We start from the raw sequence: 27,775 nt of genomic DNA on the forward strand, positions 1-27,775 counted from the left end.
CTTCTTAGGACTGTCTTAAACAATGAGCTGCAGTGTGCGATAGGCTGTTCTGTAAGGCTGCGTATCTGTTCTGCTTCTCCAAAACAAAAGAGGGGAGGTGGGGATATAGGTTAAGAGGCAAGAACTTCAGTACCTCTTCTGTTACATTTAACTCCCAAGGCACTGAAGGCCTGCCTTTGCTAATCCTTAGGGTTACGAATTCTGAAAGTGTGCACATGCTGAGAATGAAATCTGACTTGATCTCTGGAGGAACCTTTTGTCTTAAGGCATCAGAAAACAAACCAGCTGAAGTCCCAAGTGAGTGTCATTTTTGAGCCCTTCCTGGACAGAACAGCAGCCTGCTCATCCTGATAACAGGGCTTACTTCCTCCAACTGCTGTTTTGTGACCAACTCAAGTGTAATCACTTTCAAATTGCTGTCAATCAGCAGGGCTGCCTCATTTTATAAATCTTAGGAAGATGTTTTAGAATAGAAACGTTCCAGTTCCAGCCGGAATGTTGCTGCTGATAGACTTACTTTGGAAGAGGTTTGTTTTTTTTTCCTCAGAACAGGAAAGTTTCTTAAAGAATGGCAAGCAGTCATGAGATTGATTAGATAGTAACAGCAGTGCTTGATGTTGCATAAAAGTGGGAGCTGGATCTCCAGTCTAATTCATACCAGCCTCAATCTATTACAGTGCAGTGAAGAGCTGATGAAATCCTGCTAGATGATATCACTGGAATTAAAATCAGAATTTGTCACATCCCTGTATTGTCCTCCGAGCTTTTGTCAGTCACCGGCACTTCCAGTTATTTCCCTGCTGCTCAGCAAAGCTGACAGTGTGCTGACTGTGTGCGGTTCCTTTCTCTTTTCCTATTGGAAAGGTCAGAGAGATGCTTGCGTTTATCCAGAGAACTATTTAATGTACTTAGGTGTGTCTCTGAGCGTAAGAACAAGCTAATCAAATATACCAGCTCGTATGTGTGTGTACAGCTTACTGTGTGATCTGTTCCCATTGACCAAAGCAGGAGGAGTCTGTCACTTAGCAAGAATTAAACAGATGCTGCTCTGCCCATCCTGCTGGAGATGAAATGGTTTTTTCGGCTTGATGCCACCTGTTTCGTTATCACTGCTCTTTCTAGTGGGTTTTCATTTTGATAGAATAGTTTTGTTGTATTTAGAAAAAAAAAAATCCTGTCTAAAGCTTGGGGCATTATAGTCCAGCAGAGCTGCGTGGTGGATCCTGGATGATGAGGTGGATTTATTGGAGACTCTTTAAAGCAGATAAAAAGAACAATGGGAGATGATTGTACACACAGATGTTTTTTCCCATTGCTTTAGCTCAGCTGTCTCCTGTCAGACATTCCAAGCTTTCAGGAGCCAAGCAACAAATCTCCTCTTGCTGTGCCTTGTCAAAGGTGACGGAATTTCTGCCGAACGGGGAAATCGGGGGAGAAATAGCTGCTCTCTGGCTGCATGCAGCTTGTGTGATGACCTCAGATATCTGTTCAGAAAAGCTTTGAAGCATTGGGTTTGGATTTAACTGCTGGAGAGCTCTACGTTGTGTTTCCAAGCATGGTCTAACAGCTTATCAAGTTAAGTTTGGTTTGGCATGAAGCAGAAAATTTGCATTCCCACGTGCAAGTCCTCTTCGGAGGGTTCTTATTTCTTTTCCTTTTCTTGGAGAGGAGGATGGGAAAGATTGTGAAAGAAAAACGAATCCATTCATTTTCTTCTGGTAAACTCTGTTACTAGCTGCAAATTACTTTGTCTTACTTCCCAAAGTTCAAAGAGAGTTATCTGTGGAGAGTAACACAGGGCAAGAAATGTGGTGTCCTGACGTGCTGGCATGACAAGTCATTACAGATTAAGTCTCTCGGCTGTGGCTGTCTGATTGCTGCTGTGCTCTCCTTGTCGGGATGCGAGCTGCCTGTTGGAGCTCTTATCGCCTTCTTTGTTAGGTAAGACGATGATTCTGTTTGAAATTTGTCTTCTTTACTGCTGCCCCTATCACCCAGCAGTGATAATGGCAGCAAGCAGAAATAGGGCTGCACATCTGACTGCCGCACCAGAATGTGTGAAAAGTATCAATTATTTCTGCAATATTTGGTACAGTGCTGATGCTTCGTTAAGTTCTAGCAAGCCACATGCCAGGCTTGACCTCTGCTTTCACTGGCTGGACAAAGGTTTCTGAAATATCTTCAGCTGAGTGGCATCGTGCTGTATATCACATGTCTGATCTGGAGTTACAATAACTGCTTTCATGGTGCTTCTATGGAAGGCTGACCAAGGGAATTTGCATATTAAGTAGTCAGATTTGTTGCTCACAATTGCACTAATACAGTAGGCCCATGCACAGCTAGCACAGGGCTTTTAAACAAGGATCTTATGACTGAGCAGTTAATAGCATTTGGTGCATACCCCGTATGTCAGCATACAAAGAATCTCTGAGATTGCTTTTTGCAGTGGTTTAGCAGTTGATTGCAAGCCATGGATAGTGTGTGCCAGTTCATAGCACCTTCCTGGGATTGTGGTGTTGTGTGAAACAGGTTGTTTGGGACTTCAGGTTGTTCCTGCTGTTTTATAGTGCAGCCCTAAGATAAGGTGCTGTTTTGCAACTGTAATGCTAAATTCGGAACAAGCATTGGGCGTCACATCCTACTGTTTTTTTTTGTTTCAAAATGGAATAAAAAGGCTTAGTATGGTTCTCACTGTAAGTCTCTCGTGATTTCCACAACAGTACATGTGGTTTTAATCAGGGCATTTTAATAAAAGCCATTAATGAATGACTTGGTTTTCTAATGGCTGGGCACCCTCAGCCTGCTTGGGTTCAGTGGGATGTGCAGTTTGGCACAGCCAGCACCTGAGGATCACTTTGATACCATTTGTAACCTTGTAGACTTTGTTTTTCAGGTGTTAACAAATAGCTCTTAGAAAATGAAATAAGGTATTATTTTTACTGCTAATAAGGGCTGACTAATGCAGCTGTTCTGTTTCCTTTTTGGCATTGTTCCTTTGTGTAATTGTTTGTTTGGTTTCTAGATGAAGCAATTTGTTTTAATTTCTCTGCTTGGGATTTCGGTGTTGAAATCGCTGAATATTAAATATAATAAATTGAACATTCTTTGTGCTTTGGAGATTTTTGATAAATGAAAACATGTTATTCATTGCCTGTTTGAATAAACTCTAAAAAATAACATCAGTAATCCCCTCTTATTGCAGCGGGATAAAATGATAGCTATTATTTTTCATATGAATGTTGAACAATGCAATTTATGAGTCACGAGTTATAATACAATTGAAGCCAGAAATAAAGATCTGCCTTGCAGTTAGGTCCTAGCCATTCCTGCAGGTCCTTTTGCAAGTACCAGGAAGGATGAAGGAAGCCACAGGTGCTCTGATTGCCCAGCTTTTAAAAATAGATTAATTCTGATTCTGAAGAACTTTGGACCAGATGTTGATGTTCCAGCAATCAATGCAGCTATTCCTTTGTTTAAGTATCACAGTCCTTTGCTTGGAGGGTGTGAAATAAGAAGCACTTTTGCTCTGTCCTGAAGTCAAATACTTATATGTCACTTAGGGTTTTTAGGCAGTTGTTACCTGCTAGTAACCAGTAGCAGCATCTCCTTCACTTAAAATTCAGGCTCCACTGAAGCAAGTTCTTACGCTTTATTTTCTTTTTCCTCTTAGACTTCTGTAGATTTGCTTTTTCTTAATGTTATACATACATAATCTTGTAAAATATATATAAGTTTGCAAATTTTGCTTGTGCATGCTACAGCGATGAATGATTTCTTGGCCTTCTGGGCAGGTAGGTACTGACCTGGTACCTCATGATCCTCCCAGTTCTTTCCCATCACATTGCTGTGACTTTGAGCTTGGCTGCTGTGGTGTGGCCATCCTCTGCTGCAGGTACCAACATGTATGCTGCTGTGCTTTGTGGCTTTCCAAAGAAGTGCTCTGGAGGAAAATGCAGTGGGTTGTTTCCATTTGTGCTGGGGATAGTCCATGAGATTCTAACTGAAAAGTACAGCTAGGTGTGCAGCAGGAAGCTTTGCTTTTTCAGTGTCAGTGGCATCCCTGCTCCTGGAAGGGAAGGACGAGAGCCTTTCCAGCTGGGAGTCCTGCAGCTGGAAAGAAGACCATGTGGCATCAGTTGGGTGCATGTCTGGCAAATGTCAGCCTAAAGGCAGGAGCCACTGGTTTGCTTTCATGTGCAGGTGCTTAGGGTGTAGTTCATGGGCATTTGTTTTTTCTTCTTCCAGCTGGAAGCCCTATTGGTCTTAAAGGCACATTATGAAAATAAGCCTTTTTTTCTACATGTTCCTGTATCTAGTTTTAAAAACTATTCCATTTAGACAATTCTCATCATCTTATTCATAGTATGCACGCAGTGAGCAGGATGAGCTTGATGACTCCCCAGTTTGGGGTGCTGGAAGGTGGCTGACCTTGGGTGGGTGCCGGGCAATGCGAGCAGTGTGTGTGCACATGCTGGGCTCTCAGTCCTCTCTGTGCTCTGTTTACTGACAGCACATGGTCTCTATTTACTCACAGTGATGCTAAGCCTTGGGTGTTTGCGTTGCCCTGCAGCAGCAGTGCCACGGCCCCCGTTGCCCTCCATTGGGGACCACTGTAAGGACTGGAGTGGTCATTATATGGTATGGGAACAAGGCAGGGGTTGGAGACCTGGCTTCAGAGAACTGGCCCTTTCTGTGAAGCATGCAGAGCAGAAGGAAAAATAAAAAAGGTAAAGTCAGTAACCTGGTTTCTGGCTGTTGGAGAACAGCTTTACTTGCACCTTGGGGTTTCCAGTTACAACTTAATCTGCTGCATGTATGTTGTCTGGCTGAAACCTAAGATTTGAAGGAACACAAATGTTCCACTGCTTGAGATGCAAAAGAAGCAAAGGTTTGTTTGTTGACTTTAAAGAAAAACAGTTTTTCCCTCACAGTGTGATTGCATTTCTGGTGTGAGAAGTGCAGAATTGAATTCAGTGCTTCATACTGGTTTATCAGAGATGGGCAGAAGAAGTACAAGTGACACATCCAAAAGCTACCAGCTTGTGTTACTCGTACAGTTAACTTGCTTGTACAGTTAATGGAAAACACCTCTAACATCGCGTGTAACTGGATATTTTACTGTCTTGACCTGCTTGCAGTAAAATATGCAGGGATGTCTGATGTGGTTTAAGGTTCAGTCAGATCCTGAATTTTGCATTTCTGCCTTTGCTGACCCTGGGCTGATCTCCCAGATGTCACCTGGCAGCAGCTCTCTCTCCTTGCAGGCTTGAGTTAGGGCTGTGTGAGTGAGCAATGGCCAAAGGCAGAGCAGTGCAAACCGTGTAAGTGGATTTTAATCTGTTTCCTACCTTTTGAAGTGAACTAAAAGCTCTGTTCTAAATGCTGAGTGGTGCTGGTATCTCTTAGGCTACCTTAAATATTTGAAATGACATAAGCAGCCTGTCATCCTGAGGCTCTACAGTATTGAGAGAAGCAGAGCAACTGTAGACTGTGCAGGTGAGAAGTGCAGAAGCACCTAATACATGCTGTTAATGAATTTGCATCCATTTGACCCATTGGAAGCTAATGTGCAGCATTTGAAAACTATGTGAAGTACAAATACAGGTGGAGTTGGGGGAGGCTGTGCTTGCTTATTAGACTACTTTTTCAGCTCCCCCATTCTTCTTTTTCCTCATGTCCTTTTCTTTTCCCTTCCCACGTGCTCAATGAATGTGATTTAAAAGGAAAAACTCAAAGCATTGCTTGGAAGCCATTTGTGGGAGGAGATGGGAACAGTTCAAAAGGGAAGAATCATTTCTTCAGGAGAAACTCAGATGTGTGCTTATGTGTGCATACGTGTATACATGCATATGTGCATATAGACATCCTTATGCTGAAACGAGGTAGAAAGGAGAGGGGCTGGGAGTTTCTGCATGAGCTGTCACGTGATTTTCCCACATTCTCAAACTTGAAAGAAAAGGCCCTTTACAAATGGCAGTCAGGAGTACTTCAGTGGTTTTAAATGAGAACAGGTGCTGCCATGGAGAAAAAGATTACAGGCTAAAGCATTTGGAAATGTACGGTGTAATGCTGTACAATGCATATTTCATTTCATGTTTCGTAGAGACTGTTTACTCTTAGTATATGTTCCATCTCCCATTATTGACATTTTTTTCTATAAGTAACTAAAATATTGCTCATAATTATTAACATTTTCAATTTGTAATCTCAAGTAAATGTCACAACTGTAAATAATTTGTGTAGTGCAGAGAACCTGTAATGTAGGAAGGCATTTTTCACCTTTTTCTCATTAGAGATGCGTGTTCTTTGAGAATACTCATAGGGTCTGAAATTGCATCAGAAGCAGAGCACGATAGTTCGGGGCTGGAAGCTTGCTACCTTTGTATTTTTAAAATTCAGTTATGGAACTCAATTTCTGCTCTCACGCTGTGATCAAGGGCACTCCAGATTCATGAGAAGGATCTCTTGTGGCATTTACTTTGTCGCTTTATTTTTCTGCCATAGAACTATCATCTCCTGTGATTTCTTGTCTGTAGGGATAAATACAGTCTTTTTGTAAAAGAGTACCTACAAAACAGTGGATAGCACCTGCAGCTGGCAAATGCCATTTCCTCCTGCCAATTTTTGTTTGGCAACGTGCTGCTTTTGAGCAACTGAGCCTAGTGTGGACCATTGGTAACTGCAGAGTAATGCCTATCTGGCGAAAAGGTAAATAGTTGAAGAAAAATGGCTAATTCACCTGCTTACAGTAGACTTATAGAATGGCTTGGGTTGGAAGGGACCTCAAAGATGGCCCGGTCCCATGCCCTGCCATGGGCTGGCTGCCCCCCTCCAGCTCAGGCTGCCCCAGGCCCATCCATGGCCTGGGCCACCTCCAGGGATGGGACAACTGCAACACAGAATGAATTGTGAGATGAAGGCAAAGGAAAATAAGCTGTTTGGAAATGGGAATGGCAATGAGGAAAATGGTTTGGAAATGATAAACATTGCGTGGAGGTTAGACTAACAATTTCACTAACACTTGCTGGATGCACTCTCGAGGAAGCTATGTTTGGTGGCAGCAATGGTTAAACATGGGTTGAGATGAAGCTTCGCGCTCCAGTCCTTCACACCTCTCTCTCACTGTCCTGCTGCTGCTTTTAGTGCTGTTGTGTTTGGGACGTGAGCAGAACGCCCTGCTGCTGAGGGCCAGCAAGCTGTGCTTTGCATTGCGTGTGTTGTGCTCTGAGTGCCCACCACAGGTGGGGAACTGTGGTCCCAGCTGGGGGCTGGCACATCCAGGGCTGGGGAAGGGGAAAGCTGTCAAATCACTCTTCAAACTTTTTTTAAGGAGTGGGAACTGATTTGAGTTACATGTTGATGACTTGGCTCAATAAAACGCATAAATTTTTTTTATTTTTTTTTTTTACTATATGCTTATAGATTACAGTAAAAGAACATGGCTTGCTATTCACTAAGGGCTTATGTTCAGTGAAGTGTTCATCAATACTGGGTGTTGCTCTTAGACAAGTTAAAATAATCACTTGAGATAAGTTCTCTTATTTGCTCATTTGTACATCAGTTTTTCACATCTGTGTATCTCCATTGTATCCCTGTCCAAATCTAAATCTAGTTCTGGTGCCAAAACAGCTTGAGTTCCAACAGAAAACCACATGTGTATTGAAATTTCATTGCTCAATTGAAGTCACATGCTTTGAATCAGTCACGTATTGTATAGCCTCATGCTGATGGTACTTAAGACAGTGATGGAACATTGCATTAACACGACTGAAACAAACACATTCATTGTACATATCCAAGGCATTCCAGCCGCTGTATTGATATTACGGCACAGAAATAGCTCCAGAAGTATTACAGACTCAGTTTCTGGCCTCAGCAAAATGCCTTCAGAAAGGAACAAGAGGGAATTCAGAATTTTGGTCTCCCCTCTGAGAGAAGCAAGGAGCAGCACTGTCAGAGCAGGCAAGCAGGGATGTTGTGGTTCAGCATCTCAAAGGAGCACTGAAACGAGGGGCCTTGGGCCGTAGGGAACCCACCAGTTCTCCAACTGCAACTCACAGGAGAGGCTCTGAAAGTCTTAGTTTTTCTCTCAGTGTGAGAAGAACAATATAGAAAAGAGTTTATTTTTCTGTAAACCTTTCAAAACAGCTTAACTATGTTGAGATTCTTTACAATTTATTTGAATGGCATGATGGCATGAACCCTTTGAACGCATACCTGGTGCTCCTACGCTGTGATGAGGTGCCAATGGCCTAGGCAGCTCCAGAGAGGTCATTATAGAGTTCATGCCATGTCTCCAAACAGGTTTCCAAAAGCTTTTGTACAAAAGCTTATTTCTTCTGGGGAAAAAAACCTTGTCAAAATACTCCAAATACCCTTTGAGTTAATTTGCAGTGAGCAGGAATACTGCAGTGTTTCGTGACTTGCTGCGACCTTGTGGAGCTGTCTCGGATTCTGTTCTGCTGCTGATTTCTTTGGGGAAGCTGTGCTGGATCACACTGTGTGAGTAAAGACACAGAGTCCGTGTTGGACGAGCTAATGAACACGGGGTAGATTGAACCAACGGAACAGAACCGGCCCCAGAGGGTTCATACTCAGATGGCCCTGAACAGTCTTCTTAGAGGCAACTTCTGCATTTTCTGTTTGCATGTACCGGTTTTTGGTCAAGTCGGTCTGACTAAAAGTGGTTTTCTTTGATTCCTTTTCCTCCCATCTTGCTTCTGTTGTCACCTGACTTGTTTACCATTAGTCAGTGCTCTGAGCGACCTTGTGTGAAGTGCTAACTTCTGCAGTGGTTGGCTGTGTGGGCCTTCCCTCACTGAAGTCCGGAGAGATGTCAGCAGAGGTGAAGCTCAAGTTCTGCGTTTGTCTTCCTGGGATGTTTCATATCCTTTCTCATAGGCTTGCTAGTCTGTTGTGCCTAATTCTTCCAAATAACATACTTTCTGGGAACTGGTTTTAAATTCAGAAGGAGGAGAAGTCATAGCTTGTGGTTAAATGGCCAACAGAGCTTTTTATGCAACTTGAAAAGGCAAATACTTCACTGATGTTTGGAGAGTCAATGCCCAGCACTGGGGAAGGCAAAGCAACCTTATTTTAAGTAGGAATAATTTATATTCCCTGTTTAACTTTAAAATAGCGAGTGCAGCTTAGTTTTGCCATTGGGGAATTCCAAGCATGTCTGACATAAGTCAGTTAAGTGTGGATTATTTACCAGGCAGCCGAGGAGTAGAGGTCTGGTGGTGTGTTAATTTGTGAACCCAAAGGGAAGCTGGCCCTTAAGCCTGCCGGAGGCTGGGTCCTGCTGCTCAGTGCTGGAGTAGCAGTGGCACATGGGAGGGCTCTGTCACTGCCCAAATCCAGACCCCAGGGCTGTTGTTCTCTTCCTGTTGTTTGTACTTAGGGAAACAAGCATGCTGTAGAACTGTGGAAGAAGCAGTAGTGTTTTACCATCTTGAGGTGGAAACGTATTACCGAGAGCCAGTAATTAACATGAAGCTCTGCTTTGGTTAGGAAAACACGATGGGTACTTGGGGCGGTGGGGGCGGTTCAGTTCCTGCAGGCACCTCGCCTTATTAACGTATTTTGGCAGCCTTTGTGCAGAGGGATGCTGTGAGAGCTACTGTCTGATGAGCAAACCCATTAATAGTTTTTGTTTATTTGCTTTTGTAGAAGTAATGATGTTTCAGCTTGAACCAAGGTTGTACGAAGTCCAAGATGACAGTGCTGGCAGAGGTGTCTGTGTTTTCTGATTCAGTGCTGTGTCAAACAGAATATTCCCTATAAGAAATGCTACCGACCAACTTCATCTTCTCTTAAACTCTTTTTCCAGGGTTGCCTACTCAAATATGCTGTCGCTATCTGATTGCTCTTCCTGCCAAATTTCCCAGCTGAATTCATCTCCCATTGATAAAGCGTGCTTCTAGTGGCTCAGTACAGCCACCCTTCATTCTTTCTCATGTTGTATTTTGTTGTTATTAAAAAAATGAGACAATAAAGGATTTTCTCCAGCGGGCAGTGCTCTTCCATGCAGGTCAGATTTAGGTATTGCCCCTCCTCTTCTGTTGTTTTGTTTTGATGCGTTCCGATGCAGATTCGCTTGTTCGTTCTGAAGGATAATAAATAAAGAACATGGTTTCTTGGAAAACAGCTATTTTCTAAGAAGAGTACTGACTATTATGTATGAAAGTCAATTTTATTGCTGAATAGTGAGCCCACATGAACAGGCTGTTTTCGATTAGGAGAGCAAATGCTGTTTTTATTCTACAAAATGTGTCTTAGGATGATTCAGTAAATGGTTCTGGGCAGTGAATATTCTGCATTGCTTTTGAGGACTGCTGGCAGGCTTAAGAGAACCCTGCCTTGAGAATGGGATTAAAGACAGTTATGCCTGACACAATCTAAATTTCATATTATTTTCACTGTTTTTATAACTCTCTATTGAATGATGTGTTAGAGGGCAGTAGGGAATGTGTGATGTTAGCAAGGCGTGCTCATTACAGCTGCTTAGAAAACTTAATCCTAGCAAATATCTGCTATCTAGGAGTAGCCATACCTTGAGCTGTATGAGCCAGAAATTGGCCTTTTTTGTTTGTTTTTTTTTAACTCAGTGGCTACCAAATGAATCAGAAGGCACAGGCTATTCTGTGACAGCTGAGAGGAAAACGCCGTGATCAGAGGAAGGGAATTGCAGCTCAGTTGTAAAAATAGAAGTCTGTTCAGAATGCAGGAAATCAGGTTCAGGTTTAGTGTGAAAAGAATAAGAAATTCTTTCTGGTGGTTTCTCCACCCGTGTCAAAGTAGCTTGTACTCACCATGGACATACCCAGCAAGGATTACTCTTCCCACACCAAGGGAATCTTTTGTTTCTTGCTGCTTTTCTGGTTGTCTTAATGGCCTCTGTTGCTAATAGTGCCTAAATATTGCTGGAGAGGGGAGGGTCCTGGATGCTGGCCATAGTTCTCTGAACCAGAGATACAGCCTAAGAAGTAAAGAGAAACTACTGTTGGAAAAACCCCCTTGCCTGGGGGCTGGCTGTGATAACAGTGCTGGATTGATGGCTTCCAATCCCGGCCGTACGTTTTTAGTTCTTAGTTTTGATACAGGCTTTTAAAAGCAAGAAAACTCAAATGGTTTCTTTGTGTGTTTGTTCTATTCACTGGGGGATGTGAATGGCTTTCTTTCATGTTTACAATGACATTGCTGGTGTCAGGGAGGCAGCAGTGGGGTCCCTGCTCGGCCAGGCCCTGGGTGCAGGGTGCCCTGATTGCCGCTTTGCAGAAGCAGCGTTCTGTGTGCATAGTTTGCTCATTAGAGCATAGCAATTAGCAAACTGGGTGAATCAAAAGTGTTCTTGCAGCCAGTCGTTCTGCGAGTTCTTCCCTTAGCCTCTGTAAGCAGCATTTTGCTCAAGGCTTTCAGTATTGCCTTCACCTAAACAAAAGAGTTGTACCTGTGCAGTAAATGCATGGAACTTTGCAGGAGGTGGCTTGTTTTCAAATGGCCCGAATAAGAAGCTCTTTTCACCGATGTTCTCATACTCATTATCTGCCAAAATTTCTTATCCTTATTTTTAGCTTAAGTGTATTTTCTCATCAAGAAAGGGGAAAGGTTGGAGAAGAGGCGTCTGTCTGATGATGCCTTACCCTCAGGGCCGAAGACTTCACCTACAAGAAGGTGTACTTGGGAAGTAGAAAATCTTTGTCAGTTTTATATGCCTAATACTGACAAATAGACACAAATTTTGCAGCATGGTCTTCTGAAATTGCTTGGGCATTGTATGTAGAGCATAAAATACCATAGATACTCTTTGTGCAATTCTAGAGAAGTCCTGCTTGTAGATAAAAAGTAACAAAACCTCCTATGAGTTGTTCTGAAGCTTTACCTGTTAAATAGCCTTTCAGAATGTCTCGATATCCGACCAGTCTGTAAGTTCTATCAGTGTTAATCTGATCAGCGGTGAAAAGTAACTAAACCAGTAGAACATGTTCAACTTGGCCTCTGCTAAAATACAAAAAATACCAAGCAAACCACCCCAAGCCCTTGAGCAGAGTTTGTTTCACGTTAACATCATATGCTATTAGCTTTGTCATCCTTCATTGTATACGTTGTGCACAAAAGAGAGGGATTTCTCTGCATTTACCACCAAAAGAAGGCTTACTCAAAGGTAGCTGTGCTAACCAATGGTGAATTATTGTTATTATTAAACTCTAGCTACTTCTGAATTATGTGGCAAGGCAGTATGGAAAGTAAACCTTCATTGTTATTACAGAAGAATAATTGGCTGAAAGATGACCCAAAACCCTCCCATTCTGGGTAACATTTTCTCTCCTTTACTTTTAAGGTAGTAATTGAAAATCATTTTTACCATGAAAACTCAATTCCTGGCATGTTTTAACCTTTCTTCCATGATCCACCTTTCCACATGGAAACCAGAGCCAGGAGGATGGCTGGCACCCTGTCACTGTACTGGAGCCTGATGGCACGAGAGGGAACTGCATGCCCCAGTCACAAGCTGGGACACATGGACAGGTGCTGGTGTTAGTGGAAATCATCCAGCTTTGCTTATACTTGAGAGAAAGCGGTCCTGATCCTGTTTTCGTGCTGTTTGGAGATGCTGGTCTGGAGCCATGTTGAACTGCTGTGCTGGAGGCCACGGCAGCACCTGCTTGGAGCCTTCTTTTGCAGGCTGACCAGCCTCAGCCCCAGCCTGTCCTCACGAGGGCTGCTGTGTGTGCAGCAGCTGGGCCAAAGCAGAACGGCTACTGGGCATGAGGTGAAACTATTAAAACATCTCTTAAATGGGAAGCACATCAAAAGCATCTAAAAATTGATAAAGAAATAATTTGTGAGGGAGTGTGAAGCAGTAATTTCATCATGGAAAAACTGCCTTGTAAAATAGAGCTTAGTGAAGCAGCAAGTGTAAGAAACAGAGCTTATTGATTAAATCCTTCAATGTTTGCTTATTGTGTCTTACCCGTTCCTTACACTGAGCAATTGCCTTTTGGCTTTCCAAATGGTGGAACATAAAGCAGAACTGTAAAATTAAATCATTAAGATAATGTATGTTTGGTATGTGTGTCAGGTGAAATTCCTATTTTCAGTTCATACTGATCTCTTAATTAACTGACAAGCTTAAGTAGCTGAGATGCAGTAGCAGTGCATTTAGTTAATTGGCTAATGTGAAATTCTATCCCTGCCAATAGCTGTCACTGGAATAAATTCAAGGTACGGTGTTGGGCCTTGTTACCAAGCTAATTTAATCATTGATCTTTGTAAAAAACAATTGACAACTGTGGGCTTTTTGTTCTTTCCCCTCTGGAGCTGGTGACATCTGAGCACACCTGGCACTGTGCTTCCCATCCCAGCTCTGCTGGAAAAGGGGGAAGCCTTCAGAAGTAGCAGCATCACATTGCGTGCAGCTAGATGTGGTTCTGCTGGCAAGGGCTTGCTGGCTGGATGTCAGCAAGATTGCACCTAATCAGGGTGGACCCAGCCGCATTGTTTAAAAAAGTTAACAACTTAATAATATTCTTATAACTCTAGCAGGATGAAAGATAAGGCTGTCTTTGATATGTTATCCTTTTCTTACATAAGTCCTTCCAACATCAGCAAAATTGTGGTGCACTAACTAGAGAGCAGATAGGCAGCAGATGACTCTGTCACTTGGTGGATGCGGGGAACTCGTGTCACCTCTGTGCTGCCCTGCTGCACGCAGGGGCTCAGCGATGGCACCGCTCCATGGACGCAGCCTCTGGGAAGCTGGGCTGTGCTCTGAGCTGAGCCTGGTGCTGCCTTTGTCTCACTTGAAGCTCACGCAGCTCAGCTGTTAGCTTGCAGGGAAACGCTTGCAGCACTTCGGCTGAAAGTTTTTTGGTGTTTGCTGTCCCGTGCAGCTGGCCACGGGAACCTCACTGTACGGTTTTATCAGGCGGCTGAAGTTCCTCTGCTAGCGGAACAAGAGGGAAGCTACAGCAAAACCTTGGTACGTTAATAGTGAAGTTGCCAAATTGCATTCTTCCTCATAATGGGAGACAGAATGCCCTGGGTTTTTAGGTAATTCCTGCAGAAGCTTCCTGCTGCATTCCCACTGTGGTTTCCAGCTTTGCTGTGCAGCATGCTGTGAGTGTTTTGTTTTGCCCTTGAGAAGCTGTGTTGCTGCCAGGATCTCAGCTGTGACCAAGTCTCAACTTGAACCACATTGTACAGCCTATCTCAAACAGAATCTTAGAATATCCTGAGTTGGAAGGGGCCCTTAAGGATCACTGAGTCCCGCTGACGCCTTTCTTAATGGTGGTTGCCATAGGTATCCAACAGGATGGCCAGGTCACAACCTGGCTGTCATGATGCACAGTGAAGGTCTCGGTGCTTGCATACAGTGATTTGCAAACACACGAATCTTTATCCTGCTCTGCATCAAGCTGAAAACAAAATGTTCCTATCTGCCAGACATAGAAATAGTTTAGATGCTAGTTTAAAGAGCACTGAAAGATAGTTGTATTGATAAGGACAGTCCCTTGAAGCTCATCTACCGCAGAAGGGCTGAAGCTGTGCAGTCAGCGTCTGTGCACTGTGTTTGCCTGCTGCAGAGCAGGATCTGTGTCTCTGAGATGCCTCTGGGGTGCAGTCATGGCAGGGCCATCTGGCCATCGCCCTGCCTGACAGCATCTGGCTCCATGTGCCATCACCCCTTGGCAAAGGTGGCTAAGGATTGGAGGTGGCAATTGCTCCCACAGACATTTCCTCTTTCTAAAGATGTACAGTATTAGAACTTCGAGGTGAAAATTTTTTGCTTGTGCTTCCAGCAAGGAGCCGGTGGACAGGCAGGGCTCAAGAGTAACCATGATGTCCTTTGAAGCTTTTGCAAGCAGATAATAATGCCATAGAACTAACACTAGGAAATAGTGCTGAATTTCAGTGACAGACCAGTGTGAAAAAGTTCCCTTTGAAAAATTGTTTGAGAAGTTGAGGCAGATAACAATAGAGAACCTCGCAGTGGCTTTTCTTGCATTATTGCTCTACCCTGCAGCACTTACTCAGAGCATTTGTAAATGTCAGGGTTCGGTGTCCTATTCTCACAGCCTTGGAAGCACAAAAACCATCCTCGTAAAATGTGAATGAACAGACCAGAGGCTGACTCTCACTTCTCGCCAGCTGGCTCTCTGCTGGGAGCTGCACCTCACAGACAAAACACAGGTAGGTTCCTGAGTTCTGTGAACAGCACCTCTGTTATCACCGTGCAGAGCGGGTGCCAGGGCTGCTGGGTGGCTGGACAGAGCCTGTGTGTGTTTTGGGATGGGCAGGGATGCTTGGGTCTGGTATACTGTCAGTGTGCACATCTCACAGCTTTGAAGCCTTGACTTCTTGTTGCAGTAGTTAGTTTCCTTGGAATGTGAGAGGTGATGAGATGAGCTGCTGGAAATCCATGCGCTCTTGATTTCTTCTGCAGTTCCTGTTGAAAATGATGTGAGCACTGGAAAATATAGCGTAATAGCTGGTAGTTAGAGTCAGCTCTCTTCTTTGTCTAGCACATTTGTACACCTTCATCCTTCCATGTGTTTTATCTCGTGATGTGAAGCCTCTGCAAGGATCTAGTGCCATGTGTCTGCGGAGTGCCTTCTGTATGACTTGTCCAAAGCTGCCTGTCGTTACCAGCATAACTTACATTTTGCACCATGAAGTTGTTTCTGTACAATGAATTGGTTTTAGAGGAAGATCTTGGGTAAAAGTTGAAGAGAAACTTTGAGAAACGGGGAAGGTGTGTTCCCTGTTCCTGCTTCGAGTGATGCTCTGTGACACCCACGGTCTGGCACCAGTAGGCAGTAGCCACTGGGATGGCACAGGGATGGCACCTTCATCCCCAGTGGGCTGCGTACACTGCTTAGCACCAGCACACTGCAGTCATGGAGGAGCACAGACTTGGCTTTGAGTGATCAGTTCCCTGGCCTCAATTGCTCCTTCCCTTCTGCCACCTGTTTCTTTCCTTCTTTCTTCTGTAACATTCTGTTTCATGACACATCTGTTCAAATACAGAACTTGAATTCCTATCAGGTGATACAGTTTTACTTCTGGTGTTCATTCCTCCCTGCTTCACCGTCTCCCTTTGTGAAAAACTTAGTTTCACAAACGCTTAGTTTCAAGCATTACCAGGTGGGTAGGTATACATACATATACAGAATCTGGAAAGTTTGTGACTTTCCCAGTCCTCAGCATCCCCAGAAGCATTACCCTGCTCTAAATACTCTCATGACTGTCCTAATAGACGTTTCTTTCAGTTTTCTTATGAAATCTCAATGTTCCTTCTTTTACTTGTTACAAAAACTTGGTTATTTGGTGACACCTTACATTTGTAAGGCAGAAAACTTTTTATTACTGCCCAGGGACGCTTCCTTTCCAAGATACTGTTCTTGCCTTGCAAAAATGTAGCCTCCAAAAGAAAAAATAATGTGGAAAGCAGTAAACATCAGATTCTGCTATTTTCCCATTGATGTGTAAGCCTGCATTGCTTAATGCAGTTTAGATTGTATAAGCCTATGTGACTTAATGTAATTCAGATTGTCTTCATCTTAGATGCAGTGCATTTCTCCCTACCCTCTCCCCAGTTTCTCTGTTCTTCTGCACCTATCCTTTGTAGTAACTTTTCCTCCAGATGTGATTGTCATTCAGTCTGGAAGGATTACACCAGAGACGGGCACAAAGACAGGTACCGGATAGTGACGCCAAATTACAAGATGCCTTATGAAGAAATTGGAGCAAAATAGATTTAAAATGAGAGTCATTTGATGATAGAGTGCTACTCACTGATTTTGGGGAGGGAAGCCCTTGGGACTATTACTAAAAGAAACTTTATCGGTAGCAATTTATTACTTTGCATTTCATTTGTCTTAGAAAAGTATTTTGTTAGCAACCGATCCTGAACTGCAAAGCAATTTTTCAAACATTATGTTTGATTAGTTCAAATTGGCTGACAGTTAGTTAACTTCTCATGGCTGTCTTCAAATAATTACCCTTTGCTTCCCAAGTTGCTCATCCCCGGGAGGATATCACTTCCACTGTTGAAGCTGTGCATACCTATGGTTTAAGTGCACTGCGCAGGAGCTGCATGCCGTGATCCTTGCTGCCTTACACAGAGCTTGGTCCGTGCTGTCTCCTCAATGATTACTGCTTCTGTCCTCCCCCCCCCCCCCCCCCCAAAGCCTGGTAGTCATCAGACCTCGCCTTTTCACTGAGAACAGCTTTGGAAAATCTGTCTTTTTCTTTTCTATTCAAATACTCTCCATTTTGTTAATTTTCTGCCCTGCTTTCAGCACTTCTGTTAAATGTTCCTGCTCTTTTCCCCACACTTCATCCAAAATCTTTCATCTCTTAACACTTAAGCAGTTGTCTCCATCTCTTACATATTAAAAAAAAAAACAAACCAAAAACAACCACATTCTCCCAGTGCTGTTGTCATTTCAACATTTTTATGTTCTCTGCTAATGCTTGCCCATATCTGTTCTTAACTTGTGTTCTCCAGGCTGAGGAATCCTCCATGCCCGTCTTGCTCTTGCTGTACATCTGCAGAAGTGAAAGCTGCAAAGGGCTTTTGTTCTTTCAGCTTCTGATAAACACGTGGAGATTAGCAGCTTTGGGCTTCAACCCCAAAGCAGAGTCTGACCAGACCACAGGTCTCCTTCTAAGAATCGTGCTGCCAGGCTCTCCACACCATGTGGGCTATGTGTCCATAGAGACATTTCTGATGCATGCTTTGGCCAAATTTGGATGTGTTTTCTTGCAAGAGCAGCAGAATTCTGATGCTGCAAGCAACTGTTTCAAAAGGAAAGGAAGAAATTCACAGTGGAGCACTTGCATGGATTTAGCGTAAGCCAAATATTATTCCTAACCTCATTTTAAGAAATAGATGAAAGATTTCTTAGAAAGTGGAATGAGAGGAAAGAAGCTGGCATGAGGATGACTGAAAGCAAAGAGCCCTTTCCTGAGGTGGTTATGCTCAGTTGCAGGAGGTAACTCAGGCTGTTGCGACAGACCGAGTCCTGTGGTCTTAGGGGGTTACCTGGGTGGTTAATAGCAGGGAAAGAAGGAAGACAGAATTCAGCACTGAAGCAGAGATCTACCTGTCCTTCTGTGGAGAGAGTACTTTGTCTGATGTCTCATCTGACTGTTGCATTTGTGTTATTTGATTTGACAGTAAGCCCTCTGGGGCAGAAAATATTATCCCATTTGATTATCGAGGGCTACAGTTCATGGGTTTATAAATGAGAAATTATGAGTGCTTTAACTGGATATTGGCATTCAGTCATAGTCTGAAAAGAGTTCTATGTAGAAGCTTTGATGTTCTGTGAAGGAACTGATTTAAATATCTGGTTTTATCTGCATAAGCTCGCTCAAAGCGTAGATAACCTACTGATTCCATTGCTGTGCCAGGAGGCTGTGGGGAGAGGAAACAAACCTTCAGAATTCATGTTATGAAATAGTGTGAGAGCACAGGGGTGTAGATCTGTTCTGCTGAAAAACAAGATTTTGAGTTTTTTCAGGACTTTGGTTAACAGGACCTGCAGTAGGAGCTGCCGCCAAGATTCAGGGGTGTCCTCTATCTGTGAAGAGAAAGCATCGCATGCTGCTGCACAAGCAGCTTACTTGCCTCTCTAAATAGTCTTAGGCCACTCTCAGGGATGAAGCAGCCCAGTAAGGGACGCTTGGCTGGGTAGAGACTTGAGCAGTGCTTGCATTCTGCATGTGTAGGAGCAGCATGTTGCGGCCATCCCTTGTCCTGCCCTGACCCCCCCCCTGTACACTGCAGGATCTCAGCAGACAGGCATTTTTCTTCCTCCTTTGCATGCTGAGCCCTAGGAAATTCAAGTCTCTTTGTGCTGCCAGTGCAAGAGAACTCCAAATATATTTTTTTGAGGTGTCATTAATGTGCTGACCTTTGTCTTTTTGAAAAGCAGACTGTTAATGGTCTTTGTATTTCCATCTAAATAAATGACTTGCCAAAAGATCAACCATTGCCATCTATCGAGACTTTCAGTATTGCTTTAGAAAGAGTGTGCCTTTTTGGCATTTAGAAAACAGTTTCACATTTTCAAGGATATTAATAATTTCTTAGTTATGTTGAAGTGATGTAAGATGAAACTTTAATGTGGATGTGACTGTCTATTTGAGACCTTGTAAGCTGTGTGCCTCTGATATACGTGGTTTAAATGAAGTCAGCGTTTTCTTCTGAGCTGTAGTTAACTTCTGAAGTGAGGATTATAAAACTGGCATTGTAAATACCTGACAAACTGCTAACATTCATTTCAGTGCGGATTCTAACTCATCTTTATCAGCTTTATTACAGCTCTGATGTTGTCTAAAACTTTAACGATACAAGTTCATGTAGTGATGTTTCTCTCTAGTGACTGAAAGTTGAAGTGGAAAATGAGAGATTTTAGCTATTTCACACATCACATTTTTTACACGTCTTACTGCTTTTTATGTCATTTCTGCTCCACCTATTCACACAGCTGAAGAGATGAATATTTGTTCAGCAGGGCCTAAAGCTTTTAGGGGATTCCTGAAGCGTTTCCAATAAATAGTAAACACATTAAAGACCTTTTTGAATACTAGCTCCTGAAGCCAAGTTGTGTTTAAAGGCTTAGTGCTGGCATGGATAGCTTTCACCATCCTTTCCTGCTTGGAAAGAAAAGTTATCGCTGGGTTGTTCATCGCTGCTGTCTGTAGGCAGGGTTGTATTTCTAGGGAAAAGTTACTTGAGGCTGCTGAGGTCTCTGCCTCTTTTGGTCTCTGCCTCTTTTGGTCTCTGCCTCTTTTGGTCTCTGTGCTGCTGCTCTTGTCTGGTGATGACCCATCTATTCAGGTGCTGTCTTGGGCGGGGAAAGATGGGAAGGGGAGAGAAATAGCCTTATGCAGCTCTGGGACTGCAGGAGTGCCTTAGCCTGCTTCCATAATTGATGTTGGGTAGGAGGAGAGGGCCCAGTGGGATGAATTAGCGTCCATTGAACATACATACTAACAGATGTTAGCTGAAGTAAAATGGAAGATGCCCACTGACCCAAATTTGGTGCATTGTCCTGTTTACTCTGTCTGTCTGAAATTTCCATGCTCTGACTGTTAAGCCTTAATATGGAAACAATTCCTTGCTCAAGTGTTTTACCACGTATGTTTTTACAGTTTTAATGCATGCAGTGCATCTTGTCTGGACTGCATCCCTTCGCCGTTGTTCTTTGCTGAGCCATCATCAGCTCCCAGCCCACATGTGCCCAACCAAGGCTTGGACCATTAACGTGGGCACTTTGCCGGGAAACTTGGTGTTTTGTAAACACTTAGGTTTGCTGTTTTGAAGTCTACTAAATGGTCAGCACTTTTTTGAAAAGCAAATGGAAGCAATCTTGTGGAAGCAATCCCATGGAAACAACAGGCAATAAATGCTTGTGGTCACTTGAAAGGATTCTGTTTCAGAAGTTTATTATTGTTAGTTTCTGCATGGGGCACAGAATAACGTCTGGAGTGCCAAGCAGTTGTCAGTTGGTACTTTTGATTGTGATCTGACTTAAGTTTCCATGCAGATAAATTCTCATCCATAGTTTTATTTTTGAATTTGAAGAAGACTCATGGCTTCACATAGTTGGAAGTGTCAACTTGCCCTCAGAAGTTTCATTAAATGCTCTATTTTTAATGACTTATATCACCGCTTCTTAAATATGAATATCCTTCTGAGCTATGATTTGAAGTAGATGCTTCTGTGGTGCTAGAAAATCAGGTTGTATGAGGGGGCAGGCTCTAATGATGAGCGTGTTTTAATCTCCTTAAAGACTGTGTGAAGTCAGGTTGCCTTCTGCATGACCAGACGCTGGTGGTTGGCCCTGAGACGCAGTACTTGCTGCCACTGCTGTCCTGAAAGCAGAGCTGAACGCGTGTGTGGCAGAAAAAAATAAGGAGGGAGAAGGAATATCGGAGTAGGATATTTAGGCAAAGTGTTACAGCTCACCTGAGGCTAGTATTTCTGACATATTGAAGTTTGGTGTTCTCACTCATGTCTCTTCCCCATCCCTCACACGCACCCGTGCTAAAGAACTGTAATAGACTGCGAAAATATGTGCTGCAGCTAAATGAGGGCATCATAGAATCATTAAGGTTGGAAATACCGCTAAGATTGCAGGTCCGACTGGCAGCCCATGCCTGTGACTGCTCTAAGTCATGTCCCGCAGTGCCACATCTTCCCTTTCCTTTAAACACCCCCAGGGACAGTGATTGCACCCCCTCTCTGGACAGGCTATGCCAGTGCATCACCACTCTTTCAGAGAGTAAATGGTCCAACCTGAACCTCCCCTGGTGGAACTTACGGCCATCACCTCTTATCGCTGGTTACCTGGGGTGCATTGTATGTCTGGATCGAGAGTTGTGAAGAATATTTAGACATAACATTATCCTTCTTGTGGAATCTGAGCTCTAAAATAAGACTAGAAAGAGATACAAGGCTGTTTGGTATCTGACTCCAACTCTGACAGAAAAATCAGAGGATCTGGAGAAAGACAGTGTGCCTGTTTATGTGCAACGACAGCTGGGGGATGCAGGATGCCGAAGGCCTGTGTTTGTCCTGCTGCTCTCTGGTCCTTGAAGACTAACCAGGAGCCTGATCTCAGCCTCCCAGCAGCTGGGAAACCACATTCCCATGTGAGGTGTTCAGGCCTCAGCTCCGCAGATGTGGGGTGACAGGAGGTCTGCTCCATGGCATGGTAGCAACTGCAATCCCTCTGCTCTCCTGGGACTGCCCGAACACTTCACAGAGAAGGGCTGTCATGACTGGATCCTTACTGGTATCCTAATAGCGTTTACCTGTCCCTCGGGAACATACCAGAGCCATCATCTAGTGTTTGTGATCCCTCTGTGTTGATGCTGCTGCTTATTTTCAGCTGCAAACACCCTTAACTGCAGTGTGACTGCTGCAGGACGTCTTGCTTCCTCTGGAGACATGTAAGCTGTGTACTCGAGGTTTTGCGGTGGAGAGAGCTGCTTTTGTGGTTTGTCATTGTTCTCTTCCCGTGCTGCTGTCACAAAGTCCCATTTCAGCAAGGTTCCTGCTGCCAGTGGGTTCTGACTCTTGCAGGGAGAAGTTCTACCCTGTGTGCACTGAAGTTCAGTCCCTTCTTTGTCTCTGTACCTCAGATGGCAATAAAAGCTTCCCTGGTCCATCTCAGTGTTGTACAGCTTGACTTAATTTTTAGTCTCTGCCGAATAAAGCACGTGAAACAATTTTTAGAAAGCACAGTTTTCATTTTCATTTTCGTTTCTGTAGCATAATGGAAGCTAGTAATATGTATCTGATTGCCATCACAATGTATTAAGTGCTCGTGAAATGTTTTATACTTGGAATGGATGTCTTCTAGCTTTCTCACGTAAACCACAACAAAGAGCCCATATGATGGGTTCTTTCTGTCACAAGGATGTGTTTGGGGCAGATAGTAATGACAGGGCCTATTCTGTGTATAGGAAAGAGGCATTCACCCTGCTCCCAGGCACCTCTGGGCATCATGTTTGGACAGGGTTTGTAATAACACCTTGCTTGCAGAAACAGGCAGAAGAAGACTTTTAGTGTGCTCTCAGCAGTGTGTAATTTAAAGCGAGCAGGTAGTTTTAATCCCACAACATTAGACCTAAGTGATTATCTTAACTGGCTTTTGCATAAACATAGCTGTAGTTAAAATAAAACAAACACTCTCATGTTTATTGTGAATGAAGTAACTACGCATGAAAGCTTGACAGAATCCTGGATATTCTTCAGGGATTCATCTTCAACTATTCTAGTGTTCATGCATCTTATTTGCCTTTCCCCACTTGTTCTGAATTAAAACAATTTAAAAGGAGAAGGTACAAAACAAAAATCCTTAGCCTCTGAAGTCCACATTTAACAGAGCATTGCATTAGCTGAGCAAAATGCAGGGTAGTCCCTCGGCTTCTTTGGAGAACTGAGAAATTGGAGCCCAGCAGGAGGAAGGTGATGTCCTGGAGAAGATTGGCTGGGGAAAAAAAGGATTAGGGCTGCCCAAAAGTAAGCTTTGTCTTCGTAGAATAACCAAAGAATACTGGAGTAACTTTGTGCTGTTACTTTTTTTCTAAGCTTCTCTTTCTCTTTTTACCCCACAGTTGCTCTTGGTCGTAATCAGCCCTTGAAAAAAGAGAAACCAAAATGGAAAAGTGATTACCCCATGACGGACGGGCAGCTGCGCAGTAAGAGAGACGAGTTTTGGGACACAGCACCAGCTTTCGAAGGCCGCAAGGAGATTTGGGATGCCCTCAAGGCTGCTGCACACGCTTTTGAGAGCAATGATCATGAACTGGCACAAGCAATCATTGATGGTGCAAACATAACACTACCACACGGTAGGTTCAGCTGACGTGGGTTATGGCCTGTGAACAGGTTTAACTAATGAGTTTTTAATCTGAACATCGTTTGAGGCATGCAGCAGATTTAAGTACTTATACTTCAGTGTGCATGGTACCTTTCTATTTGATGGTTCAGAGTAAAATGGTCTTAGTTTGTAGAAAGACCAAGGGAACCTTTCTGCAGTTATTTAAGTGTGAATGTTTGATCTGTTACGTTTTATAAAGGGCAGGTTAAGTGTCTGATCTCTGTGATTAACAGTTTTATCTTTCCCTCATCCTGTAGAAGGCTTGGATGTTCAAAAAATCAGTTTTTCCAGTCAACCTCTGCAAGGCAGTAGCTTTTTTCTTGATCCTATGGGAGTCTGTGGCACTTAAATTTGCTCTTAAAGTTTCTTTTCTTGAGAGTATGAAAAACCAAACTCTTGGTGCTGGTGATCTGCTGTAAGCTTTTGTGCAAGATGCACTGTAAGCACTCAGCATTTTAGTTGCTTTCCCTTTCACAACGTTGTTCCAAATTCTGTTTTTTTCAGGTTCTGTTCTTATTCACTATGCCTCTCTGAATAGAATCAGTTCCCTTTATGCCAAATACAAATATGGAAGAGAGAAAACTGGGGGGGGGGAGAAGGAATAACGAGGGTTATACCAAAAAATGAGCTGTTGCCACAGACACATGGAACTGAATGCTTTATAAACAACACTGTATTTATGTGGTCTTGGGTCTCCTGGGAAGAGGAAAAAGATAATTTAGAAGATTTTATACTGTCTGTGCTAATTAATCTTCATGACATTCACTACTCATATAGCTACTTTTTTTTTTTTTTTATCCTTTTATTGGCTGTGTTCAGGATCTCAGTTTCCTTCAGTCACTGTTTATCTTGCTTTTCCTTCGGAAAGGGTGGGTTTAGTGGTCTGGCTGTCTTTTTTCCATATAGAAGCATGAAACATTGCAAGTTGCTGTGCCTTGGGATGATTTTCCCACTCCTGTTCAGCACTCAGTCTGTAACTTAGCTGAGAGGTCGGAAAGTTTCAGGGCTGCAATATGACCTGTCTTTTCCATAATTCATGCGCAGTGCATTGTAGTCCTCTAGAACATTGTTTGTTTTCAAGGAGGTTTGTGTTTTGCTGGCTTGATTGATAGCTTCAAGGGCAGTTACACGTATGGAAATGATTTCTGAAGCAGATTTAAAGAGGAATTTGTCGATTATTTTCAGAACCTGCCAATGCTGAGGTAATCTTACTTCTTATACAAACCTGCTACAGTTATGTCAATTATTAGTCCTAATCAATTGGAGAGAGAAAGGTAAATCCCTTCTTTACAAGCTAGTGTGATTTTCTAGAGATAAACTCCTTTCTCTAAAGTGGAACTGATGTCAGAAGACCTTTCTGCAACTGTTTGTCATACCAACTATTACCTTTCAGGCTGCTTGATTTTATTTGTCAATACTGTATTTTAAATAACATATTACCTTTATTACGTCCAAGAAACAAAATGTTCTTCTTCTGAATAGATGGCATTATTGAATTTTTGTCCTTCCAAAACATCTGTGCTGTTGAAAATGTCCTGGAAGAAACTGTCCTGGGTGTTGAGGCAACTTATGAACTAGTGGGAGCTGTGTGGGTGAGAGGGGTCTGGCAAAGTGAGTGAGTGAAGATGGCAATAATTCTAAGTTGCCATTCAAATACATGGGAATAATGCCTCAGAAACTGAAGATTTGTGAGGCATAAAACAGCCACTGTGTTGTCTTGCTTACTTGCTAAAAGAAAAATGTTACAAAATATAGATTACCTTCCACAGTGGTTTCCTTCTGCGAATATGAGCTGTTCTCCAGGTTGAAATGTAGCTTAGTGTGAGGAACAGTCTCTCTGTGAATGCTTGCTCTGCAGAGAGAGTCTGATGCTGGTTATGACTGTATGCCAGACTGACAGAAACATAATTGTTTTAGAAAATGATAATCTGAATCACAGAGCGTGCTTTTGTGGAGAGAGGGTATTATTTGTGTGATGCAGCTCTGGAATTTGACAAGACCCTGATAATGAGCTATTTTGACAGCATTAGAATATGTGTTCAGTTTAAATGTTGCACAAGTGTACATGTGAACAGCACTTCCAGGGGAAATGTTAAATTCATGGCATCCAGTCATGCAGAGAAGCTGCTTGACACGTTGGGTCTCTGCTTCCACTCGTCAGAGTGACACAACAGCTTGTAATTGCAGAGGAGGATTTTATTCAAATGGGAAAGTTTCAGCAGTTCAGCTCTGCTGGGAGCAGAGTGTCTGGATTCTGAGATGGTGTTGCTTGTTGTGTCCTTCTCCAAGGAGAGAGGTTGTATTGTGTGCAGTTCTGACACTACCAAATTTTGAATAACTTAATTTCTTGAATAACTGCTTGCTGAACCCAGTCAGTTTCAGGCGTTAAGTCCCAGCGCTTTCTGGTTGCAAGCAGAAGTCTGAAACTAGGCAGATAGCTCTTGTTCTCTTCTTTAGGCAGTCTGAGGGGTTTAGGATGAGTGCTTTGCCTTGGGAAATGAGCCCTTTCACTGTCACTGAGTGTAATACTTGAGGGGGAAGAGGTGTGTGCACCCTGAAGTTCTGGCTCTGCAACAGATGATGCGCTCAGGATACTGCCTACTACTGACAGACTGAGTCTGCTTTCCGAGGCCCACATGCAGAATATTCTGAGTATTTCAGAAATAAGCCAGGAATCAAGCTTGTATTAGAGCATCTGTTGCCTAGGCAGACCTGGCCTTTGGTCAGGTTTCAAACACAGAAAACATTCCGAGTATTTATCCAAAATCTTGAGTGCGGCACAGTGATTTTGTACCCTCAGTATTGAGTTACTTTGCTTGTGACACTTGTCTCATGCATCAGCTGCTTGCATATTCTCTGTTGTGTGACCTTTCCACTACAGAGGAAGCAACTTTGTGTAGGAACTCAAGTGCTTCTTAGTCAGCAGGCATTGTTGGTGTCATGCATGAACAGATGATGAATGAAAGCCTTCCATCTGCAGGGCTCCTGTTGTCAGCTGAGCTTGTCTCCAAGTAGGTAGAACAAACAAACTTCCCATGTTCCAAGTGACACCAAAATTCTCCCCATTTTAATTTACAAGAACTCAATTTGTGCAAAATTTAAGAAGAAGGGAGTTGTTAAAGCTGATGAAGAACCTGGCTGCTGCGAGTGCATTAAATACTGAATTCTGTGCATGCCTTGTGCCACTGACCACAATTTAGATGTGTGCTCACAGATGTGACACAGAGCTGTTCCCAGTGCCAGTAGCTCTCTCCGTGGGGTTCCCTCTCTCTGCACTGACACTGCAGCATGGCAGTGTCACCCATGTCACCTCTCACATCCAACTTTGCACCCATGACTGCTTACTTGTCCATGTAGCAAAGGCACTGCCAGTTCAGGCTGTCACTTATTCAAAGTTAGGATGCAAACTGAGTGCCTGCAGAGCTTCCTGAGAGAAGATGTATACATTCCCACCTGTTTTGTCTTCTCCACCACAAACCCTGATAGGATCTGACCAGGAGTGCCAGCGTACCTCCCTGCAGCTTAGCTTTTGCTTCTTCACGTGAGAGGAAAATAGGAAATGGGCTGCCTAGACTGTGCATAAATACATTGTATTTCCTAGAGGAAAGCAAGCATTTAGGAAGATGAAGTGAGGGAATCACATCAAGACTATTTTTTCTGAGTTTAACAGTGTAGTTCTGGTAATTCAGTGCATGAAAATCTGTATTTGTGGTGGGGCTTTTTTGACAGATGGGGATGAGACATTCTTTCTTTGATTTCATAGCTCACCAAAGAGTGTGGATTCCTAAGGGAAAGTATGTTACAGGCACCTTCTAAGACAGATTTATTTGGTGGGAAAAAAATAGAACGATGCAGTATGTTGATGTGAGCCTATGGCATTTCCTCTCTTTTATTTTCTTTGTACAGCTGAGGGTTAAAAAAGTACCACCACAACAGAGCAGCAAAGCCATAGCTCTGCGTTTGCCGCTCCCCGTGTGCTGACACGCTGTGTGCCCTGACACGCTGTGTGCCACTCCCAGAATGATGCCTTTGGAGGAGTGCGAAGAGGGGCTTGGAGCAAGGAGTGGTGGTGGTCAGCAGCTAGAGATGCTAGCTGTAGGAGGGAAGCTGCCCTTTCATCCCAACAACCTGGTGGGAAGTGAGGAGGAAATGCATCTTTTAACATTGCGTTTGGCATTTTGTCACCTGGGTGAGGAAAAATCCAAACCAATGTCATTTTTCTAACGGATGCCTTCTGCTGTCTTCTGCAGTTAAAAATAGCACCTCAGTATTAAATAAATAAATAAGCTTGTGGGATGGGCTTAGCGCTTCTCATCTATCTTGGGTGCCTCTGTGGGATGTATTTAAAAATAGAAATAGCATTCTCT

The 27,775-nt window shown here is 43.3% G+C and overlaps 1 protein-coding gene across 1 annotated transcript in view; it reads left to right on the forward strand.

The window, feature by feature from the left end:
* The first annotated feature begins 224 nt into the window (after nucleotides 1-224).
* UBTD2 (ubiquitin domain containing 2) overlaps nucleotides 225-27,775 on the forward strand; it is a 48,809-nt gene continuing 21,258 nt past the window's right edge. The window contains exons 1-2 of the mRNA XM_042880591.1: nucleotides 225-297; nucleotides 23,143-23,379. Coding sequence (XP_042736525.1) covers nucleotides 225-297; nucleotides 23,143-23,379 — 310 coding nt within the window. The remainder of the gene's footprint in view (nucleotides 298-23,142; nucleotides 23,380-27,775) is intronic.

The sequence above is a fragment of the Lagopus leucura genome, unplaced genomic scaffold (genome assembly GCF_019238085.1).
Source record: "Lagopus leucura isolate 7727_CA_CO unplaced genomic scaffold, USGS_WTPT01 Super-Scaffold_100027, whole genome shotgun sequence".
NCBI lineage: Eukaryota > Metazoa > Chordata > Aves > Galliformes > Phasianidae > Lagopus > Lagopus leucura.